At 39.2% G+C, this 26,374-nt stretch overlaps 1 protein-coding gene across 1 annotated transcript in view; it reads right to left on the bottom strand.

Annotated features, from left to right (window-relative positions):
- JAM2 (junctional adhesion molecule 2) overlaps positions 1-26,374 on the bottom strand; it is a 63,390-nt gene that overhangs the window by 22,879 nt on the left and 14,137 nt on the right. The window contains exon 2 of the mRNA XM_032353147.1: positions 3,462-3,527. Within this exon, the coding sequence (XP_032209038.1) occupies positions 3,462-3,527 (66 nt within the window). The remainder of the gene's footprint in view (positions 1-3,461; positions 3,528-26,374) is intronic.

Raw genomic sequence — 26,374 nt, 5'->3', positions numbered from 1 at the left:
CAATGGTTATTATTGCTTTCACCCCTGAGAAACTTCTTTTAGTTGTAGTTGTAAGTACGTCTTGACATGATAGAAATCCTCGCTTTCTACAACCCAAATTTACCTAAGAATCACTCAAATTTGAGCTAAAACCTGTACCTTTGAGCCAGCAGGATAGGATACAGACATAACTCCTATTTTTGCAAAACAAGGCATACTAAAGCATAAAAATGCTTCAAGTTCTTTTGTTAAGATGATTATTTCATTCTCAAAAATATGTTTCCTTTAGGTTGAGGAAAAGATGATTCTTTCGTTTAGAAAAAGCATATAAGCAGTAATATTTTCATGTAGCAAAACAGTCATTTTAGGAATCACATCGCTAGAAATCATTGTGAATTTTAATTTTTCTAGGATTCTGTACTGCTAATTATCTTCTGATTTTATTCTCTGTGCTCAAGTTAAAAATCATCAAAATCTTATGTAATGCAAAAATAGAATTGCTACAACCAACACAGCTCTGAAAAATTACCAAGAAATTACTTCTGTGAAGAAAAGCGTGCTATTAAACTGATTCATAGCTCACAGTGTTGGACATTCTGCATAGAGGCTGCTCATATAATTTATAAGCCTAGAAAAGCTGCTCTCACTTCGGTCTCGTTCTGTTCTTGGCACCACTATGGGAAGTGATACGAAACAGCAGTACTGCAAAGAAGGCATTAATTCATGATTTGTTGACATCAAAGAGACAAGAGACAAAAAAAGAAAGAAAGAAATGAATGAGGTGGAACATACCTACACATATACACAAATCACAAGATATTTTAGACTTTAACTAAAACCAAGCCACTGCATGAAATACGCTACTACTAAAAATGTGGAAGAAGATAGAAATTTATTTTTGCTTTAAGGAGAGCCAAGTTGGAACAACTGGGGCACATATAAAATAGAATCAGAATATACATCTTTTTCTTTAAAAATGTTTTTATTCTATTTGAGAGAAAGAGACAGAGACAGAAAGCATGTGAGTGGGGGAAGGGGCAGAGAGAGAGAAGCAGACTCCAGCTGAGGGCAGGACCCCTCCCACCAACGCCCCCACAATGTGGGGCTCTATCTCAGGAACCTGAAATCCTGACCTGAGCTGAAACCAAGAGTCAGATGCTCAACCGACTGAGCCACCCAGGTGCCCCTATAATTCTTAATTAAAAAGAGCAGAGGGGAAACAAACAAACAAAAAATAAAAAATCGGGCGCCTGGATGGCTCAGTGGGTTGGTTAAACCTCTGCCTTCGGCTCAGGTCATAATCTCAGAGTCCTCGGATCGAGTCCCGCATTGGGTGGGGGGGTGTCTCTGCTCAGTGGGGAGCCTGCTTCCCTCTCTCTCTGTACCTGCCTCTCTGCCTACTTGTGATATCTCTCTGTGTGTCAAATAAATAAATAAAATCTTTAAAAAAATAAATAAAAATAAAAAATACTTTTTCAGGAGTAAGACAAACATTTGGGTGCAATAAATTAAAGAAGGATTTTTTTAATATTAAAAAGAAAACACTCATTAGAAAATAATGTAAATGGCACAGGATTTTAGTTTGGAGTGATGGAAATTTTTGGAACTAGACAGCGGTGGGAGTTACACAACATTGTAAACGTACTAAACGCCACTGAACCATTCACTTGAATATACTGGTTTTATGTTATGTGAATTTCACCTTACTACTTTTTTTTTTTTTTTTTTTTTTTTTAGTAATATAAGACTGTAGAGTATAACTTTGGCATCCTAACTGAGATAACATGTCATAGGACCTGGGTGGTGGTGGAGGGGTCGGGATGTATATTCATGGTACCAGTTGGGCCCAACAGTGAGAACCTTCTGGAAAGTACAGAGTAGGACAATTCACTTCTTTTGTCCTTACAGAGTCCTGGCCCATCTTTCCCTCTCCCTGCGTGGTCCTTCTTTTGGCCTTTCTGGTCTCCTTTTCAACACCATGTCCAGCCCTGTCTATCCCCTCTACAAGTGCTTCACAGCCCTACATCACTCCCAATCATTAATTTGTTCTTCCCACGTCTTTCCACTTAAAACTAATTCATGATAAAGAGTGAGGGTTTTTGACTTTATCATGTAATAGATTAGGAGCTCATTAATTGAAATAGTTGTTCCAGTAATTTGTTATCAAGTGATGTGTTACTTGTGAATGGCAGGCTGATTCTTATTGTAGCATATTTTTACTGACGAAACACATGTAATACTGTGGGCTGGGCACTATTATATTATAAGTACTATTATTAGTACTCGCTAAATACTAATTTACTTAGTTCCTTCCTACCCACAGTTCTCTTCTTTAATCTTTGTCTCTTTCCTTCAAACCTATCTCTTCCAACTCCAGGAACCTACGATGTGCCTGAAGACAAGAGCTCAGACACATTTAAAACTTGTTTCTTAAATGTTTACAATCTCCAGCTCAAACGAGCATCACACTTAGGATATGATAAATCTTCCAGTTGCCTAGTATTACTGTGTTCTGGGTAAAAGAGATTTCATAACAGTAGTAGGTGGTCAATATTTGAAACAAATTTATAAAAGCCCTTATAAAGTTTTCCTTGGGTATTAGAGGCTTTAATTTTTTTTAATTGTGGTTAAATACACGTATCTTAACATTTACCATCTTAACACTTTTTAATTTTTTACCATCTTCATGATTTTTAATAATTGAGTAGTGTTACGTATATTCACATTGTTAGGCAACCAATCTCTAGAACTTTTTCATCTTGCAGAAGTGAAATGTTACACCCATTAAACACCAACTCCCTACTGTAAATATAGTTAAGAAGTTAAATAAATAACAAGATGGCACCCCAAAATAATCTATATTAATGTCATCTTAAAAACATGAAGTAGAGGGGTGCCTGGGTGGCTCAGTCAGTTAAGCCTCTGACTTTGGCTCAGGGCATGATCCCAGGGTCCTGGGATCAAGACCCGCAGCAGGCTCCTTTCGCAGCGGGGAGCCTGCTTCTCCCTCACCCACTCCCCTGCTTGTGTTCTGTCTCTCTCTCTATCTCTGTCAAATAAATAAATAAAATCTTAAAAAAAAAAAAAGGAACAGACTCTTTGCCCCCCCCCCAGAAAAAAACAAAAACAAAAAACATGAAGTAGAGTGGGGTTTGCAGCATTAATTTCCATTTACCACATCCAGCTGGCTGGAAACTTTGCAGGACCCTCCATTTGCCAGTTCCACAAATTAGATCTGCTTTGCTACAGATAATATACGCAATTAGAGGCCTTCTTTGTACATCGGGTCTTTCATCGAATGTCCAAAATTTCCACTGAGGCGGTGGAGAAAGTTCTCAAGTGGAAACAGCACAGAGCAGCATTTCGGAAGGAAGAATTAGTGTGAGGGAAGGCAGATAGTCTAACAAATAGATAACATCACACACGTCATACTTGTGAGTCATTTGAACAACACAGTCCGTGAGAAGCATAAGTTACTCTACCTTGATATTCTATTGCTGTGACCACTTGATGGTCTTTTGGGGCGGAGAATCCATAAGCCTTATGATCTGAAAAATTAAAACAGATAGGATAATTCAAATAGCACCAAAGACCACTTGTAAATGTTTGAATGGAATGCAACATTAAGGAAAACTGGCCTAAAGTTTGCTGACTGTTTCACACATGCATAACCCATAAGTTTTAAAGTATCAAAATAAAAAAACCAAGTCAAACCATCTATGTCTCTTCCATTTTCTGTATTGTGGTTTTCTGCCCTCCTTTCCCAAAGCAAAACCCATGGATCTGTCAGGGCCCCAGGACAGACAACACAGTCTGACAAGCCTGACTGTGAAAGGCTTTTTTTTTTTTTTTTTAAGATATATTTATTTATTTTAGAGAAAGTATGAGCAGAGGGAGGGGCAGAGGGAGAGGCAGAGAAGCAGACTCCTCGCTGAGTGCAGAGCCTGAGTCTGGGCTAGATATCAGGACCCCGAGATCATGACCTGAGCTGAAACCAAGAGTCCAACGATGTGCAATGGACTGAGCTCCTCAGGAGCCCCAGGCGGCTTTGTCCTTAATTTAGCCCAATATGCTCTAGCGCTTAAGGTATTGCCCCTTTAAGATAAAGGCTAATTATTTAAGGGTTTAAGTTGCTTTACAAACTTATCCCTGATTACACCTACATCATATAGAAATGGGTCATTTAATGTATTTTTGACTAGCAAAGGTACATATAACATATATTGTATATAAACCTTGGATATACACATATGATGAAAAATGCAAGCAGAACATCTTTATTTTTCTCCTGAACGTTTCAATGATTTTTCCAGAATAGTCTATAGGATTGAAATGACTGACCAATTATGGTGGCTAATGTGATCTGAAAATAATATGACAACGACGATGAGCTCATCATCACTTTCATAAAGTTAAACAGAAAATTTCATTTTAAAAAGATTTATTATTTATTTCAGGGGCCGGTGTGAAGAGGAAGACAGATAATCTTAAGCAAGCTCCACGATGCATGTGGCGCTGAATGTAACGACCCTGAGATCATGACCCTGAGAGCATGACCTCAGCTGAAACCAAAAGTCAGACCTTCAAGTGACCGAGCCAACCAGGCACCCCAACAACAGTTAACGTTTATTAAGCACTTTGGTGTTAGGCAACACTCCCAGTGCTTTGCAAACATTAACTCACTGAACTCTCACAACAATTCTCTGTGGTCCAGTACCATTATTTATCCGTCTGTTTTGCAGATGGGGAAACAGACCCAGAGAGAGTAAGAAATTTCGGTCAAAGTTATACAAGTAGTAAGTAGTGGGGCTGGGATTTGAACTCATCCAGTAGCCCGAGTAGTTTATTACTGTAGGACCACACTGGCCCCACATGGTGTCTCCCCCAAGCTGACCTATGAGGAAGCATGCAGATTAGCAAGGATGCCAGGTGGAAAGGTCCACTGATCTAATGAAGTTGGGATTTGGTGAGAAACTGGTGGTTATAAGGAAGGCTAAGGACTGGCTCTGAAGTACAGTGGGAAGATGGAAGCTGGGTGGCGGTAACTGGAGAAGTAGCACGTCATGGTCATCTCAGCAGGGAGGCTGTAGCTGAGGTTCCTCCATCTTGACACTATTAACAGTTGGAACCAGCTCATTCTTTGTTGTGGGGGGCTGCCCGGGGCACGGCAGGATGTTTCGTTGTATCCCTGGCTTCTGCCCACTGTGTGCCAGTAGAACCTCCATCTCCCCTATGGCAAATCCAAGTCATGACAACCAAAAATGTTTCCAGACCTTCCCAAACGCCCCCGGGGGGTGGGGGTGGGGAAATTATACTTGGTGGAAAACCACTGCTTTATACGTAACAGTGAGGCTGCTTTGAAGAACAAGGAATAGAAATAAATACATTAAAGAAGGACCAAAAAACCATGAGTTCAAGGACTTCAAAAAAAGTTCCTACGAGATCAGGATTTCTTGGGTATGAAATAATGTATTACATTTCTGGGAAGGAGAGAAAAGTGTTTCACATAGCACGCCATCTTTGATTTATTCATCTGTAGGGACACTGACATGTAAATTATGACACTGTGCTCCTAAGGAATACATGCTATTTGGGAAAAAAATTGTTTTCTTTTTCTCTGCCTTAGAAGCCTGGACAGCAAACATAATTGTGAATGAAATGAAAACTCTTAGAAACCTACAGGCCTCAAGTGTCCAGTTCTCCCATCTAACGTTGTTCAACTACTCAGGTTCTGTATCTCTAAATGCAAGCCTCTTCACTAGACACATCGGCAAAGCTGGTGTCTATTGGGAAGAATGTAGAACTGGGCTGATTGTTTTTATCGACAACTGTAAATCTGTGCGTATAAAGAAGGGACCTACGTGGCCCAGTCTTAGAGAGATGACAGGTCACCAAAGAGTGATTTCAAAATACAACTTTTGCTTGTGTATTAAAAAAAAAAACTATGAAGGGGTCCAAGACAACTTTTTAAGTATCCCCCTTTTCCCTTTTCCATATACTCTGCCACATACCAGACTATGTCCCATAATCCTCTGAACCTCACCCCCGCCCCATGTGCCTTTCTTCTCCAGTTCCCCCTCTCCTTCCCCAGTTTTATTTTGTAGAGCGTAAAGAGGTGCAGATCTTCAGAGGGCCAGAGGGAGGGAAGACACTACGCTCGCCAAGCCAGGAAAGCCAGGACCTCCTGCGTTCATTCTGTGTTATACCTACATTTAAATGGCACGATCGCGGAACATTTATGCGATGATTCCGATTCTAAATCATTATTCTGTGAAACTTTCAAAGCACACTTTGAAAAAGCCTCTTTTCTTCTTTAGCAATGTGTAAATTAGTGCCCTTAGAGAAGTTCTGATTGTGACAAGCATTTCTCATGATTTTTGAACTCTTTTCATTGATTTTTTTTTAGACAGAACAATGAAGACTCATATTCCCTAGAAACCAGTTGAGGGGAAAATCTGGACAAAATAGAAAAAGATAATCTTTGTTCCCTCCACATCATCATATCTTTGAACTTTTCAAACCCTGCACTGCCTACTGAGAGTGTTTATTTTCTTCGGCTGGCTTGGGTCGTCTTTCATTTGAGGCGAATGTTAGTCCGATCTGACATTGGAGGATTTAGGACTGGGTCCAAATATTTTCCCCTTTTCTCAGTTCCAGTTTCTTACTTGCTAAAACACCCTTAAAGAAAAATTTCTTAAATTTTCAAAAATCACTTTAAAAGTTCTATGTAAAAAACGGCTATTAACTCAGGGATTTTATTAATTTCTTCAGAACTTTCATATGTATATGTTTGAATAGAAAAAAAAAATGTCCCAAACACCAAAAAAGAGAAGATTCACTGAATTGACAAAACTATGAACGCAAAGCAACTATAAAGAGGATTGGTTTTAGTAAATTAACAAATAGATACTATTTCTTGGTACCTGAATATTTATTTCTATGATTTTAAGTGTTTTCTAGCTATGCTGCTTTGTCTGGTTCTATTTACTTCAAGGTTTGATTTTTAATCAAGTAAAACCACTTAAAATGTGTGGTCACCTATGATGAATTTATTTAAACAGAAAGTTCTGAATCTTAAAAAAATAATTATACATTATAAGATTTCTTTCTTGTTTTTAGCCTTTCTGGCCTTGGAATTCAGTTGTGTGTGTGTGTGTGTTTTAACTTGAACCCAATGACTTTATGAAAACAAAATGTTGGATTTTGTACCAACATTTCACTAGCAGATGTTGGGAAGAGTCTCTGCTGGCTGCTTTCTTGACTGATTTTTATTTTTTCTTCACCTTTCCAGAGTGAGTTAAAAAAGAAAACAAACAAAAAATCGTCATGGAGGTCTGCTAGTTGAGGTCAACAATTGTTTTAAAGTTAGCTACAAAACATCTTTAATAGTTTTGGATGCATTCCAAAATCATGGGCAGAAGTTCATAAAATGAGGTTAAGAGATGATTATTTCCATAACTGCTAACAACTCCAAGTCAAGTAATCCCTAACCAAACAAAATCTTTTGTTTCTTCACCCTCGATTCTAAGAATAAAATTTCTTATGTTGTCTATCAATCATCTAAAATATTCTTGTGTGACTAAGGATCATTTAGTATGACTAAGAATAAATATTTATATTTATACCACAATTTTTAAATCTACTATAAGAGTAGTATTTAAAGTAACACTTTTAATTGGAAACATGATGAGGGAAAATTGATGTGTTACAGAGGAGCACATTACAGAGTACCGTTATAAAAACCATGGATATGAGTTATTTTGTAAGTTTTCAAAAATGAAAATTAATAGCCATCTGGTTTTGAACATCACTAATAAATAATTATTGTATTAACAAATATAGAAAAGATACACAGGGCTAGTAGTAACATAAAATAATATTACCCAGCATTTATTTATTTATTTTTTAAAGGAGACTTTCAATTTTTATTTATTTTTACATTTTTTTAAAAGGACGCTTTTTTTTAATATTTGCAATTTTAAAATTTAAATTCAATTAATTAACCTACAATGTAGTATTGGTTTCCGATGTAGAGTACTTTCAGTATTTATTATGGATAAATCTTTATAGGGTCAAATGTATCCCAATGAAGTAGGAATCAGGAGTTAGGTTAATATACTCATCTATCTCACTATGATTCGACCATAGTAGGTCTAGAGAGTAGGGAGAGGGGGAGAGGGTAGGCGGAAGGAGAGAGAAGGAGATAGGAGGAAGAGAGAAGACAGAGAAAGAAACAGAGACCTGTCCTTCTAGCCTCTCACACTGGACATTCTGGCCCTTCTTTCCTTTTTTTTTTTTTAAGATTTATTTCTTTATTTGAGAGAGAGAACGAGCATGTGAGCAGGGGGAGAGGGAGAGAAGCAGACTCCCCGCTGAGCGCAGAGCAGGGCTAGATCCCACAAACCTGGGATCATGATTGAAGTCAAAACCAAGAGCCAGTTGCCAAACCAACGAAGCCACCCAGCCCATCCTTCGGGCCCTTTTAATGAGAGAAAGGGAAACCATACCGAAATGCAAGGAAAAATAAAAGATCTGCTTGGCTTTAGAGCTACCCGTCGCTGGTGTTCTGGTGAGTTAATGATGACCTAAACAATTAAAGAGTGATTTTGACTATGAATAAATTTTCCCCTTAAGAGCCTAGCATCTAAGTAAGATGTGACTCCTTTGTTTTAAAATCCTCACTGGACAGATATGACGACTGGGAGAGGTCCTTGCTCAGGGTCACAACGCTAGAATGCAGAGAAGCAAAGATATGCATTTACATCTAGTTACTCTGGTTCCTTTCCCCCTCCCCCCCATTCTCGGATTGGCACAAGGCATTGTGGAGAAAGACATACCAAACACTACTCTGTGAGATGCTCTGAAGATGGCTTCACACCCATTTTTTTTTTTTAAGATTTTATTTATTTATTTATTTGACAGAGAGAGATCACAAGTAGACAGAGAGGCAGGCAGAGAGAGAGAGGGAAGCAGGCTCCCTGCTGAGCAGAGAGCCCGATGCGGGCCTCGATCCCAGGACCCTGAGATCATGACCTGAGCCAAAGGCAGCGGCTTAACCCACTGAGCCACCCAGGTGCCCCTTCACACCCATTTTCAATCTTCAGGGTAAAGATACTGTGCAGAGAGTATATAATGAATTGTCATTTTAGCAGAAAAATGTTAATGGGCAAATATTTATGGAGACTGGACAAGTAATTTGAATAACACTTGTATATTTATTAAATACTGAACAAAAATGGTATGTCTCCTCCTCTTTTCTGTTTTTTTTTTTTTTTTTTTTTTTTAGTCATTTGAGTTGAAAAAGAATCGTATTTCAGAATTGCATACACAGTTGTTTTCATATAAGTTATATGCTTTAGTAAATTTAGGAAAACTTTCAAGGCTTTCTGTTACCCAAACAGCTGAATGGTTAAATTTGGGGGGTGATATTAGATAGAAATGAAATAAGGGAACTAAATTCTTACAGTAAAATAAATTCTCAAAAAAAAATTTTAAAGTGTTCTTCAAGCACATCTTCAAATTTAACAGTGTCCTGTGGTATCAGAAAGCCATCAACAGCTGAATTTCTCACCAGGTACTCCCCACGAGGACATGAGACAAGCAATTTTAAGATTCTGAGATCTTTCTTTAATATTCCCTAAGTGACAATCTCAGCCACACACAATTTGTTCACGACTGGCGTTAACTATAGATTTTAGTTAGATGACAATTGTCAACTCAAATCGAGTAGATTCTCAAGACAAGATGCAGGAATGTCATCTTCCAAAACAGATGCTAACAAAAATCACACACTCAATGGAAGACAGGGATGGTGACCAGTGGATGTTCTGACTGGTTCTCCCTAAGATTAAGATGCCAAGAAGCAATGGCCCCAAAACTATTAGTATAAAACAAGAAATCAGTACTAAAGTAGTCAGATATCAAAATAGACACATGGTGTTAAGGTAAAGAATACAAAAATGAAAAACCTAAAGATAATAAACCTGAGTGTCTCTCCTCACTAATTGACTCATGTGGTCTGGACTGTGTCTTGGCACATCCTTTTCTTTTCTTTTTTTTTTTTTTTAAGAATTTTTATTTGTTTATTTGACAAAGAGAGGGAGATCACAAGCAGGCAGAGAGAATGGTAGAGAGGGGGAAGCAGGATCCCTGCTGAGCAGAGAGCCTGATTCGGGGCTCGATCCCAGGAGCCTGAGATCATGACCTGAGCCGAAGGCAGAGGCTTAACCCACTGGAGCCACCCAGGTGCCCGGCACATCCTTTTACTACAGATGGCACATCAGGCTTTGATAGCTCAATGACATTTTAATTTAAGATTATTCCTTGCCTTTTAATCTGACATTGCAGAGACTAACTCCTAAATCTCAGTATAGTTTTTCAAGATAGAAAGTCCAGAACCATCGCCAGTATTTGACAATTATATTTCTCAGTAGAAATGAACATACCAGTGTAATTGTCAAATAAATAATTTTTTAAGATTTTATTTATATGACAGACAGAGATCACAAGTAGGCAGAGAGGCAGGCAGAGAGAAAGAGGGGGGAAGTAGGATCCCCGCTGAGCAGGGAGCCTGATGTGGGGCCTGATTCCAGGACCCTGAGATCATGACCTGAGTTGAAGGCAGAAGGTTTAACCCAGTGAGCCACCCAGGTGCCCCTCAAATAAATAATTTTTGAGAGCAGGTATTAAAGATCATTTCTCCAGAGTTTTGATCAGCTCTGGACAAACAGTTCAAAGCGGGTTTCTGAATCTGGGCTCTGAACCCTCGTTCTGAATCACCAAGGTAGGCGAGTCTGGGAATCCCTGTGCAAAACATCCTGACAGCTGATACACACAGCTGTGTGTTTCAGGGATAGTGAAATGGTGATTTTGCAGTCGTCTGATACGTATAAATCCACTTAAGTAACATATGTCAATAGAATTCTACCATCTACCAAGCTCTTTCCACACGGAGCCTACACAGATGTTTGTTTTAAGCTCTTGGTACCTCCAGTGTCTTATTTCTCTGCTTTACTGAATGAATTTGGGGAACCACTTTGATGCATCCCATGTTTTCATTTTTGAAAGCACAAACACGCAGTAATGGATACAAATTGAGTTTTACAGGGATCAGCACAGAATGTCAAACATATTCTCTAATATTCCTAATCCGTCAAATTTATAATCTGCAAATGAAATTATCTTTGCATTTCTTAGAGGAAGATAGAGCACTGCTAATGTCTTAAATCTTTTTTTTGAATCAGAAGATTTGTAAAATGTAATGAATAAACACATAAAGGAAGGAGGACTGGCCGTGAATGTAATGAGGTGTAAGTTTTGGAGCTCTCCGTTGCATGAGCACCTCCAGAGGCCCTGACGGTGAAGTGGGAGGGCCTAGCAATAGGTGCATATTTTGTAGAACTTGCAAGAATAAGGAGTGCCTGGGTGGCTCATTCGGTTAAGTATCCGATGCTTGATATCAGCTCGGGTCATGATCTCAGGGTTATGAGATCAAGCCCCGCATTGGGCTCTGCATTCGGCGTGCGTATACTTGAGATTCTCTCTCTCTGCCCCTCCCCAACCCAGCGTGCCTGCACACTTTCCCTCTCTAAAAAAACAAAAAACAAAAACTTTCAAGATCAGATTTTTTGGGACACAATTTTTCTTTTTCTTTTTTTAAATTTTTTTATTTTAAAGATTTTATTTATTTATTTGACACAGACAGAAAGAGATCACAAGTAGAGAGGCAGGCAGAGAGAGAGGGGGAAGCAGGCTCTTTGCTGAGCAGAGAGCCCAATGTAGGGCTCTATCTGATCACCCTGAAATCATGACCTGAGCTGAAGGCAGAGGCCCAACCTACTGGGCCAACCAGGCATCCCAAGATAAATTTTTCTTAGTGAGGGCTCTAATTATCTTTGCACAAAATGATGGGCTTCTTCTTATTAACGAGTTTATTTAGCTTTCTGGACTTGACCACTTATAGTAAAGAAAGTGATCTCCAGAGTTCACTGCCTAATAGTTCAACCTTCAAAATACTAAGGATTTTATATGACCAACAACTTAGCACTTCCCTCCCTCTTAAACTTCACTCTTATAATATGGTGGTTGTGGGGCGCCTGGGTGGCTCAGTGGGTTAAGCCTCTGCCTTCAGTCCGGGTCATAATCCCAGGGTCCTGGGATCGAGCCCCGCATCGGGCTCTCTCCTTGGCGGGGAGCCTGCTTCTCCCTCTCTCTCTCTCTGCCTGCCTCTCTGCCTACTTGTGACCTCTCTGTCTCTCTCTGTCAAGTAAACAAATAAAATCTTTAAAAAAAAATATGGTGGTTGTATGAATTTAATTTTTCAACTCTCCTGCTGGAGGATGGTTCATAAAAGCTTTTGCCCTTCCAGTTCATACATATGTTACTAATTAAATTCTATTAACCATAAATGGTTCCAGAAGATATTCGAAACCTAAGGGAAACTCTCCCAGCTTATTGTTGCTTCACGTTTCCTTTGATTAGTCTTCAGGAAGCCAAAGGAACAAGAACGATTTATTTTGAAATGCTGACCATAGAAACAATGGTTTGGCAGAGCTTAGCTGTCATATTTTACAACTGTCAGGTAAGACCCCTCAGAATTAATTACCCTAATTTCTCAGGTGCTTTACAAGCAGGAACTGTAATTTCCCCTTCTCTTTCCATAAAGACAGTTCCTTGACTCACTCTTCTTATTTCAAAACTGGTTCTACACATCCAACACCAAAACCAACTCGTCAGGGTCAATCACCTAGACCAGTAAAAGAAATGGTTTAATGAAAATCTGTGTTATGGGTTGAATGTTTGTGTTCCTCCCCCCAAATCTGTGTGTTGAAATCCTAATGGCCAGTATGTTGAGATTAGGAGGTGGGGACATTTGGGAGATGATTAAGTAGGTCATGGATGGAGTCTTCAAGAATGGGAATATCGCCTCTATGAAAGAGACTCCATCTCAGCCAACCGAGGACACGACAAGAGAGCGGCAGCTTGTAAGCAGGAAGTAGGCTCTCACCAGACACGGAATCTGCCAGCACCTTGTCTTGGAATTTCTAGCCTTTAGCCTCCAGAACTGCGAGAAATAGATACTTGTTTCTGAGCCACCCGGCCTATGGTATTTTCGCTCTAGCAAACTAAGACGATCTGCCTACATTCCAATCTGAGCTGCATCCTGAGCAGGTCAGGAAATGAGCACGTGCCAGGAGAGATCCAATTTTCGAAACTTTTTCAGACGAAGCATTTACAAAATGGACAAAGATAATTGTGTCCAAAAATGGTGTCTAAAAGTGTAACTGGCACAAAAAAACTAAGTGGAATTGTTGTCGGATGTCCCAGGTAGCATGAGGAGGACTACATTGGTCACAAAATCCACCAGATACTTTGAAATGCTGTAGAGGTAACCCTAGCACGTCCTACTTTGCTGAGGTGGTGTCAGACCTGGCTTCTCACCCAATGGGAGAAAGCACTCAACAGCATTGCACCACCGCCAGCAGCACCACTTTCAACAGCTTGGCTTTTGATTAAGTATCTGAAATCAAACAAAAAGCAACATGAAAGTCCAGATGGGTGAAGAAAGGGTTATCTCTTCTAAAGGTGGCCCAAGACTTCATCACAGCTGGGGACAGAATCGGTCCTTGTCTTCAGGAAGTCACGGCTGATAGAGATGAAAGGAGACCCCTAGCTTTGAATACCCTGTGCCCTGAATTACCGGTCACGTCGCCTGGGGCAAGCTACAGCCTTAACCTTCCAAACCTCAGTTTCCACTGAAGTAAAATGCACCTACCAGCGCCTTCCCTAATGGGTTACAAGATTAAATAAAGCATGTAATTGCTTGGCCTACTTCCTGGCCTGCAGCAGACTCTCTACAAATACTCGGCTCTCAGCTCTCAGCTCTCCCCTCTCACGACAGTGCGTTTTATCCAATGGGACGATGCAAGCGGAGTGTTTTACAAACGATTCCGCACTAATCATGTATTCGGATGATAGCTAACACAGAATGCGTTGCCAGGGTTCTGTATTCTTCTCCTTTCTTTAAATGATTAACATGATGTCTTCATTACAGTGGCTGCTCAGAGTGGCAAGTCCTGGGTTTAAATTCGACCTCCGCTGTATCTTCGCTGTGACACATTTGGGTCAGCTACAGCCTCTTCGGGCTCTGCCTCGTCCTCTGTAAAACACGATAAACGATGGCGACGCCTTCCCTAACTACTTTTATTGACACAGTTCACCACACCCTTCACCCTGAGAGCACCTTCTACACGTAGCATCCAGGACCGCACACTTCCTAGCTTTCCTTCCCACAGGTCTGACCTTGGTCACCTCCTCTTCTCTGCCTAGGCTTCCTCCATTAATGCGGTCATCCAGACTCACGGCATTGAACACCCCCAGATACTAACAATTCCCAAATATATATCTCTGGTCGAGGCGTCTCTGTTGAACTCCGGACTCAGATTCAAATGCCTATTTAACTCTGTCCCTTAAAGGTTTAACAGACATTTCAAACACTATGTCCAAACCTCATCTTTCTTTCTGTATCTGCCCCACTTACCCCAACTCAGATGATGGCAACTCTGTTCTTTCAGTGGTTCCGGCCAAAAAGTTTGCACTTATACTTAATGATTCCAGTTACCATTGCCTGGATCCAATTCATCAGCAAATCCTATTAGCTCTACCTTCAAAATGCATCCAGAACTATCTCTTACTATGTCTATTGCCACCACTCGGAGCGCCATCATCTCTGCCTGGATCCTTGCAACAGACTCCTGACTGGCCTTCTACTCTATCCTGTCCCTCTAAAATCTGATTTCAATGCATTCTAGAGAGATCCATTAAAATACTAAATTGGATCATGGCACTTTTGCTCAAAACCTTCGATCAGTTATCCATTTTCCCAATGCAGACACCCTTACATTGGCCTGGAAGTCCTATGCAATCTGACCTTGCTTCCTTTCCACCCCCTTTCCTCAATTCCTCCCTCTCTCTGCTCCAGGGACACTGGTCTCCTTGCTCATCCTCAAAATAGGCCAAGCTTGACTGTTCCTTCTGCCTGAAAGACTCTTCCTTCAGATGTCTATGAACTCTCTTACTTCTTCAAGTTTTTGCTCAGAGGACAGACACCTCCTTAATGAAGTCTACTCTGGCCACCCTCTTCCATATTGCAACCCTACCTCCATCTGAACTTTTTCCTTCCAAACTCCCTGATTTCCTTAATCTTGATTTTTCTTTTTTCCATAGAACCCATCACCTTCTAACACACTTTATGATGTACTTATGCACTGAAGGCAGGGAGCTTTATTTTCTGATCTATACCCCCAGGGCCAAGAATTACTTGATTTGTAGTAGATAATAGCAACTATTTGCCAAATGAATGGAAACAAAGTTAATAATGGAGAAAATGGAAACAGAATATAAAGAGCTATGCTTAATTTTTTGAATTAAGGGAGGAGTTGCACAAAATTAATCAATGAACAATTCTGAAGCAGCTAATTTTGAAGTCAAAAACACTGCATCACAACATCACTGTGCAGAATTAATTTTCATATTGTGCTGCAGCAAAAAAGTACATAGTAGTAGCAGTATGAAGTATGTGGAAGAGTTACCTAAAATGTGATTTTAAAGCCATAAATCACTGTTCCTATTTTTAAAAATATCCATTTTAAAAATTCTAATTTTAATAACACAAGGTGAGTTCTTTTTTTTTTTTTTTAAAGATTTTATTTATTTATTTGACAGAGACACAGCACGAGAGGGAACACAAGCGGGGGTGGGGGGCGGTGGGAGAGGGAGAAGCAGGCTTCCTGCCGAGCAGGGGGCACGATGAAGGGCTCCATCCCAGGACCCTGGGATCATGACCTGAGTCAAAGGCAGCCACTTAACAACTGAGCCACTCAGCACCCCATAGTGAGAGGTTTTATTTTTTAAAGTAAAACTACTTGTTTTAAAAGTTTTAATATATAATTTAAAACAGCATTTTGGTTAATTTTGTGTCCTCTTGGATGGGCCAGAATGCCAGATATGGGGTCAAACATTATTCTGGATGTTCCTGTGAAGGTGTTTTTGGATGATGTTAACATTTAAGTGGCTAGACTTTGAGTAAAGCAGATTGCCCTTCATAATGTGGGTGGGCTTCATCCCATAAGGTGAAGGCCTGAACAGAACAAGAGAATGACCTCCCCTGAGCAAGAGGGAATCTGTCAGCAGACAGCCATTGGCCTTGAACTGCAGCACTGACTCTTCCTGGGTCTCCAACCTGTGGGCCCACACTGCAGATTTTGGACTTGCTCACCTCTCTGATCCCATGAGCCAAGTCCTCAAAATAAGTCTTTTTATTTAAAGCCACTCCCTATTGGTTCTGTTTCTCTGGAGAACTCCAATACAAGCATCATATTGAATTACAGTAATAAATTAATTTGGGGGTGTCTAATACAAGGGTGCTTTGTATCTTAGGAGTTCTTTGTGGAAGTTCAGCAATACACTATAATTTTAAAAAATGCTCACAGTCATTTATATCCCAAGAATAGTGACATAGAACAACCTTATGTAGTCAGTTGTTCCCCTTTAAACCTTAACAAACACCCTCCTCTGAGCCACGTCTATAACCTCAAGGACGACGGGATAGTCTTCCTTATCCTTTTCACACAGCCTTCACTTGGAGGGGAGGTGTGCACAGGAGTAAAGCCTCCGTCTCCTCTCCATTAAAATTCTATCCAATCTTTAAGACCTCTCCTAAGTCTCACCATTTCTAGAAAGTTCTCCTGTCAGAGCTCCAGGGCAAGGGCTCCTTGCTCAGCAGGGAGCCTACTTCTCCCTCTTCCTCTTGTCCTCCTGCTTGTCCTCACTCTCTCTTCTCTCTCGCAGTCAAATAAATAAATAAATAGATAACACCTTAAAAAAAAAGTTCTCCTGCCAAAACTCTAAGTAACATCTTGACAAAATCCACTTTGATAAAATTAAATAGCCTTTTATGATTTGTCACATTTGACAGTTTTTGCGACAACATCCTCTCCCCGTTCTCATCTCTGATGCTCCTTTCCTGTCTCCTCTCCCTGAGACTGACTTTTAGAAGGATGAGGGTTCCATGGCCATAAAGGTTTGGGAAACATCCAGTTAGTAAGTTAAGCGCGGGTGCTTGACTGGCTCAGTCGGTAGAACATGTAACTTTTTTTTTAAGATTTTATTCGTTTATTTGACTGAGAGAGAGAGAGAGAGTACAAGCAGGGAAAGTAGCAAGCAGACAGAGAGGGAGAAGTAGACTTCATCATCAGGCAGGGAGCCTGATGCTGGGCTCCATCCCAGGAAGCGAGATCATGACCTGAACCAAAGGCAGATGCTTAATTGACTGAGCCACACAGGTGCCCCAGAACAGGCAACTCTTGATCTTGAGGTTGTAAGTTCGAGTCCCGTGTTGGGTGTAGATATTACTTAAAAATAAAATCCTTGAAAAAAAAAAGAGTTAAAATTCTCTAGTATAGGGGTTACTAGAGCCTTTGGCATGCTAAGGAGCACTGTGATTCTCCAAGGGGAACCATAACTTAGAGCATGAACAGTGGAGTAGAGTTAGAGAGAATAAAGCTGAAGGGAAACTTCTGTAGAAGACTAAGAAGAGGTAATCAGAGAAAAAAGAAAAACTAGGGCAGAATGATGTCATGGAAGTCAGGGATGGGCAGACTTTCAAGGAGGGAGTGTCAACAATATTGGATGTTCCGGAGAGGTCAAGTAAGGTTTTAACTGAAAGTAAGCTGTGAATTTAGAGGCCAGTAAATCACTGGTGATACAATGATGGCAATTCAGTGGCATGGGAAGGAAGCACTCTGTAGTGGGCTGAGGGGTCATTACAAAAACGGAGATAAATACAGATCACCGATTCAAGAATTTCATTACAGGATCATGGTGAGCTCTTTCCCACGGCAATTGTAGAGGCTCAAACATGTTCGTAGCCCATGATTGGAGAGCTGGCAACGAAGATAAGCAAAGATGGAACAAAGGACCCAAGGAGACTGGAGGAGTATCATCCTGAGCACGGGGAAGAAACGAGCTTTTGGGGGCAAAGGGAAATTTTGGTTCAGGAGGGAAATTGCTAAAGATGGACACGAATGTGCACAGGTATCAATTCATCGGCTTCTCTCCTTCATGAGGTACCTTCTCACAATATAATCCGGTTATTTATTTATTTTTAAGATTTTATTTATTTATTTGAGAGAGACAGAGAGAGGCAGAGGGAGAAACAGACTCCCCACTGAGCAAGGAGTCTGATGCGGGGCTCCATCCCAGGACCCTGGGATCATGACCTGAGCCAAAGGCAGACACTTAAACGACTGAGCCACCCAAGCGCCCCACAACCTGATCATACTGAGCTTCCTTCAGAGGCTTCCCCCCTGCCTTCAGGATGAACGCCAAATTCCTTCAAATAGCCTTTCAGAACTGGCTTGTCTTTCCAGCCTCCCCCTCAATCAGTGACCCCCACAGACTCTGTGTTCAAGTCCTCCCCCACACCCAGAGGGCTCCCACTGCTCTTTGAACACCACAGGTCTTTCCATCCTCTACTGTCCCCGGAATCCTCTCCTTCCAACCCTCGCCTGACAAATGGGGAACGTGCATAGATAATCCAGTGCCCCACTCAAACATCATGAAAGGCAAAGCCTTCCCCAGTCCCTTCTATCCTGTACACAGCCCTTCTCTATCTGGTGCAGCCCTTTTTAGAAGCCTTTATTATTTTTTATTACAAACTATCTTTGACATATCTGTGTCTTCCATGGAATAGCATTCAAAACATGACACTGTTAGGAACTGTGTGACACATTTGTACCTACATCATGCTTCACACACAATTAGAGATAATTAAATGTCTGTTCCAAACAAAACTGAACAGGTCTTATCTTCAAATACGATGTATAAAATTTTTAGTATATTTTATAAATAATATATTTACATAGATCATGAAATATATTTTAAAGATGGGAAAAAAGATGGTATAAACTATGTATCTTTGTAATTTAGCACACTGCTTAGCACACTAGACCCACAAATACTAGGTGAACTAAAATACAATACTAGGCTTTAGTGATACTTTAATAATAACTCTTTGATAATATTAAAGTTTATAGCCTCTTTGCATGAAAATCTAAAAGTAACTTTCACATTGCATGACTCTAAACTACCCTCACTCTAGTTACATATAAAAGGAAAAAAACGACATATTTGAGTGAAACATGGGTGCATATGAACAGTTATTCTTCAGTGCATTCTACAGAGTCATTATTTTAATATTTTTCTCCCATTTAATTTTTTCTCTTGTATCAGCTAAAAATGAACCCTAGGAAGGGAAAAACTGCTTCCCTAAAAATAGAATATAAGTTTCCTGTCCTTCACAAACTGAAGAATTTACTGCAGTAATGAAATACATGTAATTTGCATCCATTTATTTTAATTGGTTGGTTTTCAGCACTACCAGAATCTCTTTTTCTTTCCTTCTTTAAAGCGTTTATTTATTTATTTGAGAGTGAGAGAGCGTGAGAGACAGAGAGCGCGAGCGAGCGCGCGTGCGCGCGTGTCGGAGCAGGAGGGATGGGGGAGGGGCAGAGGGAGAGGGAGAAGCAGACTCCCTGCTGAGGAGGGAACCCAGGATCCTCACTCAGATCATGACCTGACCCATAGGCAGAAACATCACCAACTGAGGCACCCACCCACCCCAGACCTCTTTTTCTAATAAATTTTTCATTGCCCCTTTACTGTCCTGAAACAAAATTTATGGGTAATATAACATTTTCCATGTGCATATGTGTATATATGCATACATATAAATATATATAAACATGTATAAAATTTGGAAAACTTAATATAGTGTTCCTTTAATATCAAAGAGAAACAAAAAGAAAGCAATATATAGTAAAATATTATATATTTTGATTTATAAATGTTCATACATGAGTCTGCTAGAATACACAATATTGAAAAATTCTGGTATTAGTCCATACTTACAATGTTAAGCTGGATTTAAGAGAAAAAGACCTGAAGCCATTCCAAATGGTACAGGAAAATAAAAAACAGGCTCACTGTGGATATTTACTTATGCATTAAGGCTGTGCAAAAAAAAAAAAAAAAAATTCCGTTTACAGCTAAATTAGTGTAAGTCATAGGCTCAGGTCATTATAAAGATTTCACTTATTTGAACATGATATGGGGCTTGGTTGCAGGATGAAGGAGGAAGGGTGAGGGGCACAGGGAAGTTCTTCATTTTACAATACTGTCTGGCACACAGATATTGATCGGCTCTGGTTCCTGCCCAGCAAGTGTACAGCACCCACCATCATAGTGACAATCAAATGGGTCCCCAGAACTCCGTAACACTCCCTGGGGCAGTAACACCCATTGGTAGCTCCCCGTCGAATTCCTTGAACACAGACTCAGCTAATAAAAACCTGAAAGCTTTCATGGAAACCATTACAAACTGGATATTCTCCACTTACACAGCTGATGTGGCCTATAAATGGCCTTAAAGTTGATTTTTTAAGGGTAAACCTATGATCTCCCATGTTCCACTGGTGGTATTAGTTCTCACTATAAAACTACAAAGGAGATATTGGAGAGAACACAGGATTTATTGAGGCCGTTTTGGTCTCGTTTGCTGGCTTTTCAATTCTGTAATTTTCTCTTACCTCTTGATTTTTTAATTACTCCCTGCTCCAAGTCTAAGCCCAATATAATTCTGCCTACTCACAATATGCTGTATTCCAAAGGATAACACGTTCAGCTAGAAACGTTTAACCAATTTTGATGATCTAACTGGGATAATTGGTCTCTTAAGTTTTCTTAACTGTCAAGAATAGTATGCCTAAAGATATTTCTTTTTTTTTTTTCCTCCAGGCATGTTCTGCCACATACTTAAATGATTTTAAAGCTCTCTGATCCAAATCTTTAATAAAAATCTTTGAAAAGGCAAACATATCATGAAATCTTAACCCAGTCTGCGTTACCTTCAAAGATATAACACAGACACTCATATTAATTAAGCTGCAAGTGCCTGAAGCCTAATTAGGAATCTTGGACTCAACATTCTGAAAGAGTCCCAAATATTTTCTGACTGATCCTGTTTCCATGGAAACTAAACTTGGGAAGTAGTAAAAGATAGCAGAAATGACAAAATGGTACAGCAGAAATTAGCTAAAAGAGTTATTCTTCATTTCAAAATAGAGGGAAAAAAATCCTCGGGTCCTACTATCAGATAGCCCCTAGTAACTTAAAAGGCAAGACCTATAAAAAATTTAGGAAGTGTGTGATATATGAAAATATTTATTTTTGCTTATGACAATATTCATATTTTTCTTTTGATATTAACTTCTAGGAAAAAAGCCAGAAAATTATGGGGACTTTTTCTATTTCCCTTTTAAATGATCTATGATGTTAGAGTGTGACTAAATTTGATAATAAATCCCTCAACAATATTGGATGAGCTCATGTTTGGATATTTTTCCCATTTAGTTAAACAATATTTTCAGATCATGAAATACTTACTTCGGGCTAATGGCTTACCCTTCAGGTTAATATTGGTTTGAATTCAATTTGAGTTGTGAACAGAAGGCATATATATGTTAAGAGACAACCGCACTACAAATACACCGAATGTCAGAAAGAATTTTAATAACATATTAAGATCTATAAGCCATCACCCACACTCTAAATGGAATACTCAAATTATTTTCTTGTTACGCCAGAAAAAAATTAGTCATCCTTCAATGCCCCTGCAGGATACTGTGTGCCGATTCTAAATCCATATATGCTACGACAGAGGCTCCCCCTCTCTTCTCCCTGTGCCTTGATAGTGCCAGAGTAAACACCAGAATAGAGCACCTTCTATTTCCCCTAAAAATCTCCTCCGCCTTCTATCTTTCCTTACACTTCCTAGTAGCCTCATCTCCCACATAGAAAAAAAAAATGGGATCTGGAGTCAACAGTTCTAACTTACTTAAGACCTGCTTCTGTGTCTCCCTAAACATGTTCTGAACCTCTGCTTCTCATTTATGAAACCTTGATTAAAATTGTTCCGGGTACCTCACGGGAATGTTAACAGGAGAATTAAGTAATGTAATTTGTGTGAAGTGTTTTGTCAATCCTAAAGTTCCATTCAAATGCTGATTCTGCCTTCTTTTTAATCCTTCAGGTTAGCCATAGCTTTGCTCTGATCTCCCTTGGTTCTTCTGGCCTCCAGATAACTGACTTGGCAAAATTCCTCCATGCTTTGTGCACTATTTCCCTGGGCACTTTTTCTTCATTGTCTCTGATCTTTTATATTCTGTAGCTGAGCACATTCTCCAGACTTCTGTCCTTTGCCCCTACTAATCAACCTCTATATTTTCCCCAAGAACGTCTTCTCCCAGAGTGAATCTCCCTATTTTTGTTTACCACATAAGTACAGGGGATAGGTACAAGAGGATTTACACCTTTATCCTCTTTTCAATGCTCTATAGAGACATTTTTTAGTTGGATATTTTGTTGCCTCTTGATATATACAAAATAATCATTCCTTCTCAATGTAAATACTATGATTTCTCTGGTTCTTCAAATTTACAAACTTGAAATTACTGTTTCGACGTCTTTGATGACCCCCTATATTTAATCAACCACTAAATCTTACCAACTTCTGTTTTCAATGTCTTTTGGATTTAACTGTTCTTAAACAATTTTGGCAGCTGTTACCTTAATCCTGTACCTTTTTACCTAATACTCAGAGTATAGTCACCTCTTTCCTTCTAAGTCTACTCAGTATGTAAGGCTCAAAATTATTGTTTACCCTAAATGCCAGCTTTTGGTATACTGCTTCACTCTTCAAAACTTCTGGCAACTTCCTGATGGCCCACTGCATCAAACAGAGACTTTATAAATAATATACAATCAACTCCATGAATATCAAACCATTTCTTGCTCCTTTTCAAAACAAGCTCTGTGTTCTAACCAATAAGAACTCTGAAAGAGGCAGTTTAGAATGAAAATAAGTTCTCAACACCATACAAAATAATTTTAGCATCTAAGTATGGTGCATTTTTTTCCCCATTTGAAAGCAAAACGTTAAATTATGAAGAAATCTAATCATTTTAAATAAACCCCTTCATTTTACAAATAAGGAAAATGAGATCCAAATACAATAGTTTTCTAAAGCCTTACAAAAAACTAAGAGCGAACTAACACAATCTTAGTTCTTTGCATCCCAAGCTCCATTTTATTTATGTCATACTTTTTGCTTCCTTGTAAACAAGTGACATTTATGGTTGGAGGTATAAGGTCTTCTGACTAGTACAGACGTTTCACCTGGACATATAACTTATGAATCCAATAATACATCCCTGCCAAATGACTGAGAACTCTAATTTATAAAATTAATGAACATGAACATGATTCTGAAAAATGAAACATGATTCTGAAAAATGAAAAATGAACATGATTCTGCCCACCATTCCAGTCAGTGTGAACATGCCCCTGAGTTACTCCATCATGGAAAACGTAACTGAGGGGTGCCTGGGTGGCTCAGTGGGTTAAGCCTCTGCCTTTGGCTCAGGTCATGATCTCAGGGTCCTGGGATCAAGCCCTGCATCGGGCTCTCTGCTTGGCAGGGAGCCTGCTTCCTCCTCTCTCTCTGCCTGCCTCTCTGCCTACTTGTGATTTCTGTCAAATAAATAAAATCAATCTTTAAAAAAAAGAGGTATTTCTATAACTGATTTCCAAAATTATGTGTCTTTTTATTTTCTAATAATAAGAAATCTATTTCCTCAAGTGTTCCAGCCCATGTAATGAGAAAGGCTTGTCCTGAATGAGCTCATCATCACTCAGCAGATTTTGGTATCTCACCCCCAAAGATAAATAGTTGAATGTGTGGAATGATGCAAGCAAGAGGAACACGGCTTGCTCGTTCGCATAGTTGGGACTCTAAGTATAAATTCTATGTGGGGAATATGATGCAGTCTTGTTTCCACTCTAAAAGGTAATGGGATGGGAGGTGAAGTGAACTCCGGCTTCTATTAATGCCTACATTCTCTTGCTCATGAATTCATGGTGTATTTGGGGAACGGGTTATCCCGCATAGAAATCCCTTCTGACATGAAGGGCTACAATGAGAGTGTGCATAAGCGGCTGGCACAGCTCTGGGAGGCTTCTAAATGACCCTAATTCTTTCACTCTTCTCCCACAACCAGAGTCTTCTCCAGAGAATCCTCAGAACTTTGGGGTCTTCAAGGTTAAAGGAACCATGGGAAATTAAACCATATAAAGAACTCATTTGGAACTTGATATTAAGTTTTAATGACATGGATTTGAGCATTAAATGAATATTTTAGGAAATGTGAGCAATTTTGAAATGTGCTTGAGTTGCTATGTTAAACACTGGAGATACCCTTACCCTATTAAAAAAAAAAAAAAAGCTTCAGTGGTCTCTTCTGTTATTTGGAAGAGCCAGAGGGTAGACGAAAGAGGTTTGATCAGACTGGCCTCCATTTAATAAATATAAGAGAAAAACTTGACATTTTTAGGAATTTAATCAATTCTCTTCCTTATGTTCACCTTTTCTTGTCATCAGTCTATGACTTTGCCATGCACTTATCTAATGGGTACTTCTAGATTTTAGGGAATGAAATATTTAAGTCCCTTTCAAAGGAAATTAACTGAAAGGCCCACACTACATTATGAAGAAAAACGTCGCTGTTACATGCAGATTTACTAACAGACTTTGCTGTATAACCCAGGATCTTGGAGTTCGATTAATAACAAGGTGTTTGGTTTGTTGTCAGGCATTTTATTTTTCTGTTAGTGTGACACAGACTAGCTAGATTTAAAAAAGGGGCCATTCCGACAGAATTCAGTTTTCTTTTTTTTTTTTTTAAATATTTTATTTATTAATTTGACAGAGAGAAATCACAAGTAGACGGAGAGGCAGCCAGAGAGAGAGAGGGAAGCAGGCTCTCTGCTGAGCAGAGAGCCCGATGCGGGACTCGATCCCAGGACTCTGAGATCATGACCTGAGCCGAAGGCAGCGGCTTAACCCACTGAGCCACCCAGGCGCCCCAGAATTCAGTTTTCTTATATTGGTTAAGTAAGGTGTAGAATTTAGGAGAGCGAGTATTTCAAGTAGACTCACTTTGGTCTATTATTTTTTCTTTAACTAGGAGACTCTAAGGCGGCTTGTCCAATAAAACGCAGAGGGGCAAAGAAAAGAAATACGGAATTTTTATATATTTATCACATTCTTTTTTTATAGGTTTAGTTTTTTTATCATGACAAATTTTCCTTTTCTTTCTTTTTTTTTTTTTTAAGATTTATTTATTTATGTAACCTCTACACCCAATGTGGGGCTTGAACTCACAACACCAAGATCAAGAAATGTATACTTTACTTACTGACTGAGCCCGCCAGGTGCTCCTATGACAAATTTTCAAATACACACCAAAGCAGAGAGAAAAGAACAATAGACTCCATATACTCGTTATTTGAATTCAACAGTTATAACGACAGCCATGTTTACTTCATCTATCTGTTTTGTTGTTGAGAAATTTTAGAGCCAATCATATATATCAATCATTTTCTTTATTATTTTAGGAGGTATAAATGCAAATTAAAGACATATGGTTATAATGACATTAAAATAACAAATTATAATTCATTTCTTAGTATAATCTAATGCTCTGCCTTAGTCAAATTCATGTAATATCTTTTTTGAATCGGGATCTGCATTTTAGCATTACACTTGCTTCTTAAGATTTTTGTCTTGTTTTGTTTTTAATCCAGAGCTAACCTGACCTGTTCTCCCATCCATTGTCTTATCATGGAAATCTAGCTATTTATTCTGTAGAACAGCCCACTTTCTAAGTTTGTCTGTGTCTTTAATCTGTGCATCTACTCTCCTGTAAAGAGAAGGTAGCTTGCTAGTGGCTTGATCCAAATAAAGGTCAATTATTATTATTATTTTCTTGAGAGATGAGCACAGACACTACGTAGGGAATGCCATTTGCCTCCTGCTGTAACACACAATGATTGTCCTACTTTTAAGGATGCTAAGATTAATCTGTGGTTTTAGGTGATAACAGACTGCTCCTTCCATTTTAAAGGTCCCTATCACATTTTGCCTAATTTTGAATAATCATAACCTGAACCAATGACATGTTGCAAGATGATGATGATTAGATTCTTTTGTTTTCCATATTATCTTTGCACATTTACTAGCTTGACTTCCATAAAGAAGAATTTTCCCTATCCGTTAAGGCTATATGTTATATAGACAAACACTAAAGGAAAAGAAGATGAAGGCTTACTTCTTTATTTTAATTGTTAAAAATCAGGCTAGGGAGCCATTGATGTAGTTGGCTCTAATGATGACCAAAGTGTAATGATTTTTTTAAATTTTATCAACTCTCTTTTTAATGTC

This window comes from Mustela erminea, chromosome 1 (assembly GCF_009829155.1).
Source record: "Mustela erminea isolate mMusErm1 chromosome 1, mMusErm1.Pri, whole genome shotgun sequence".
In the NCBI taxonomy this organism is placed as follows: Eukaryota; Metazoa; Chordata; class Mammalia; order Carnivora; family Mustelidae; genus Mustela; species Mustela erminea.
The sequence above is the reverse complement of the archived record's forward strand: the minus strand, read 5'-3'. Positions and strand labels throughout refer to the sequence as shown.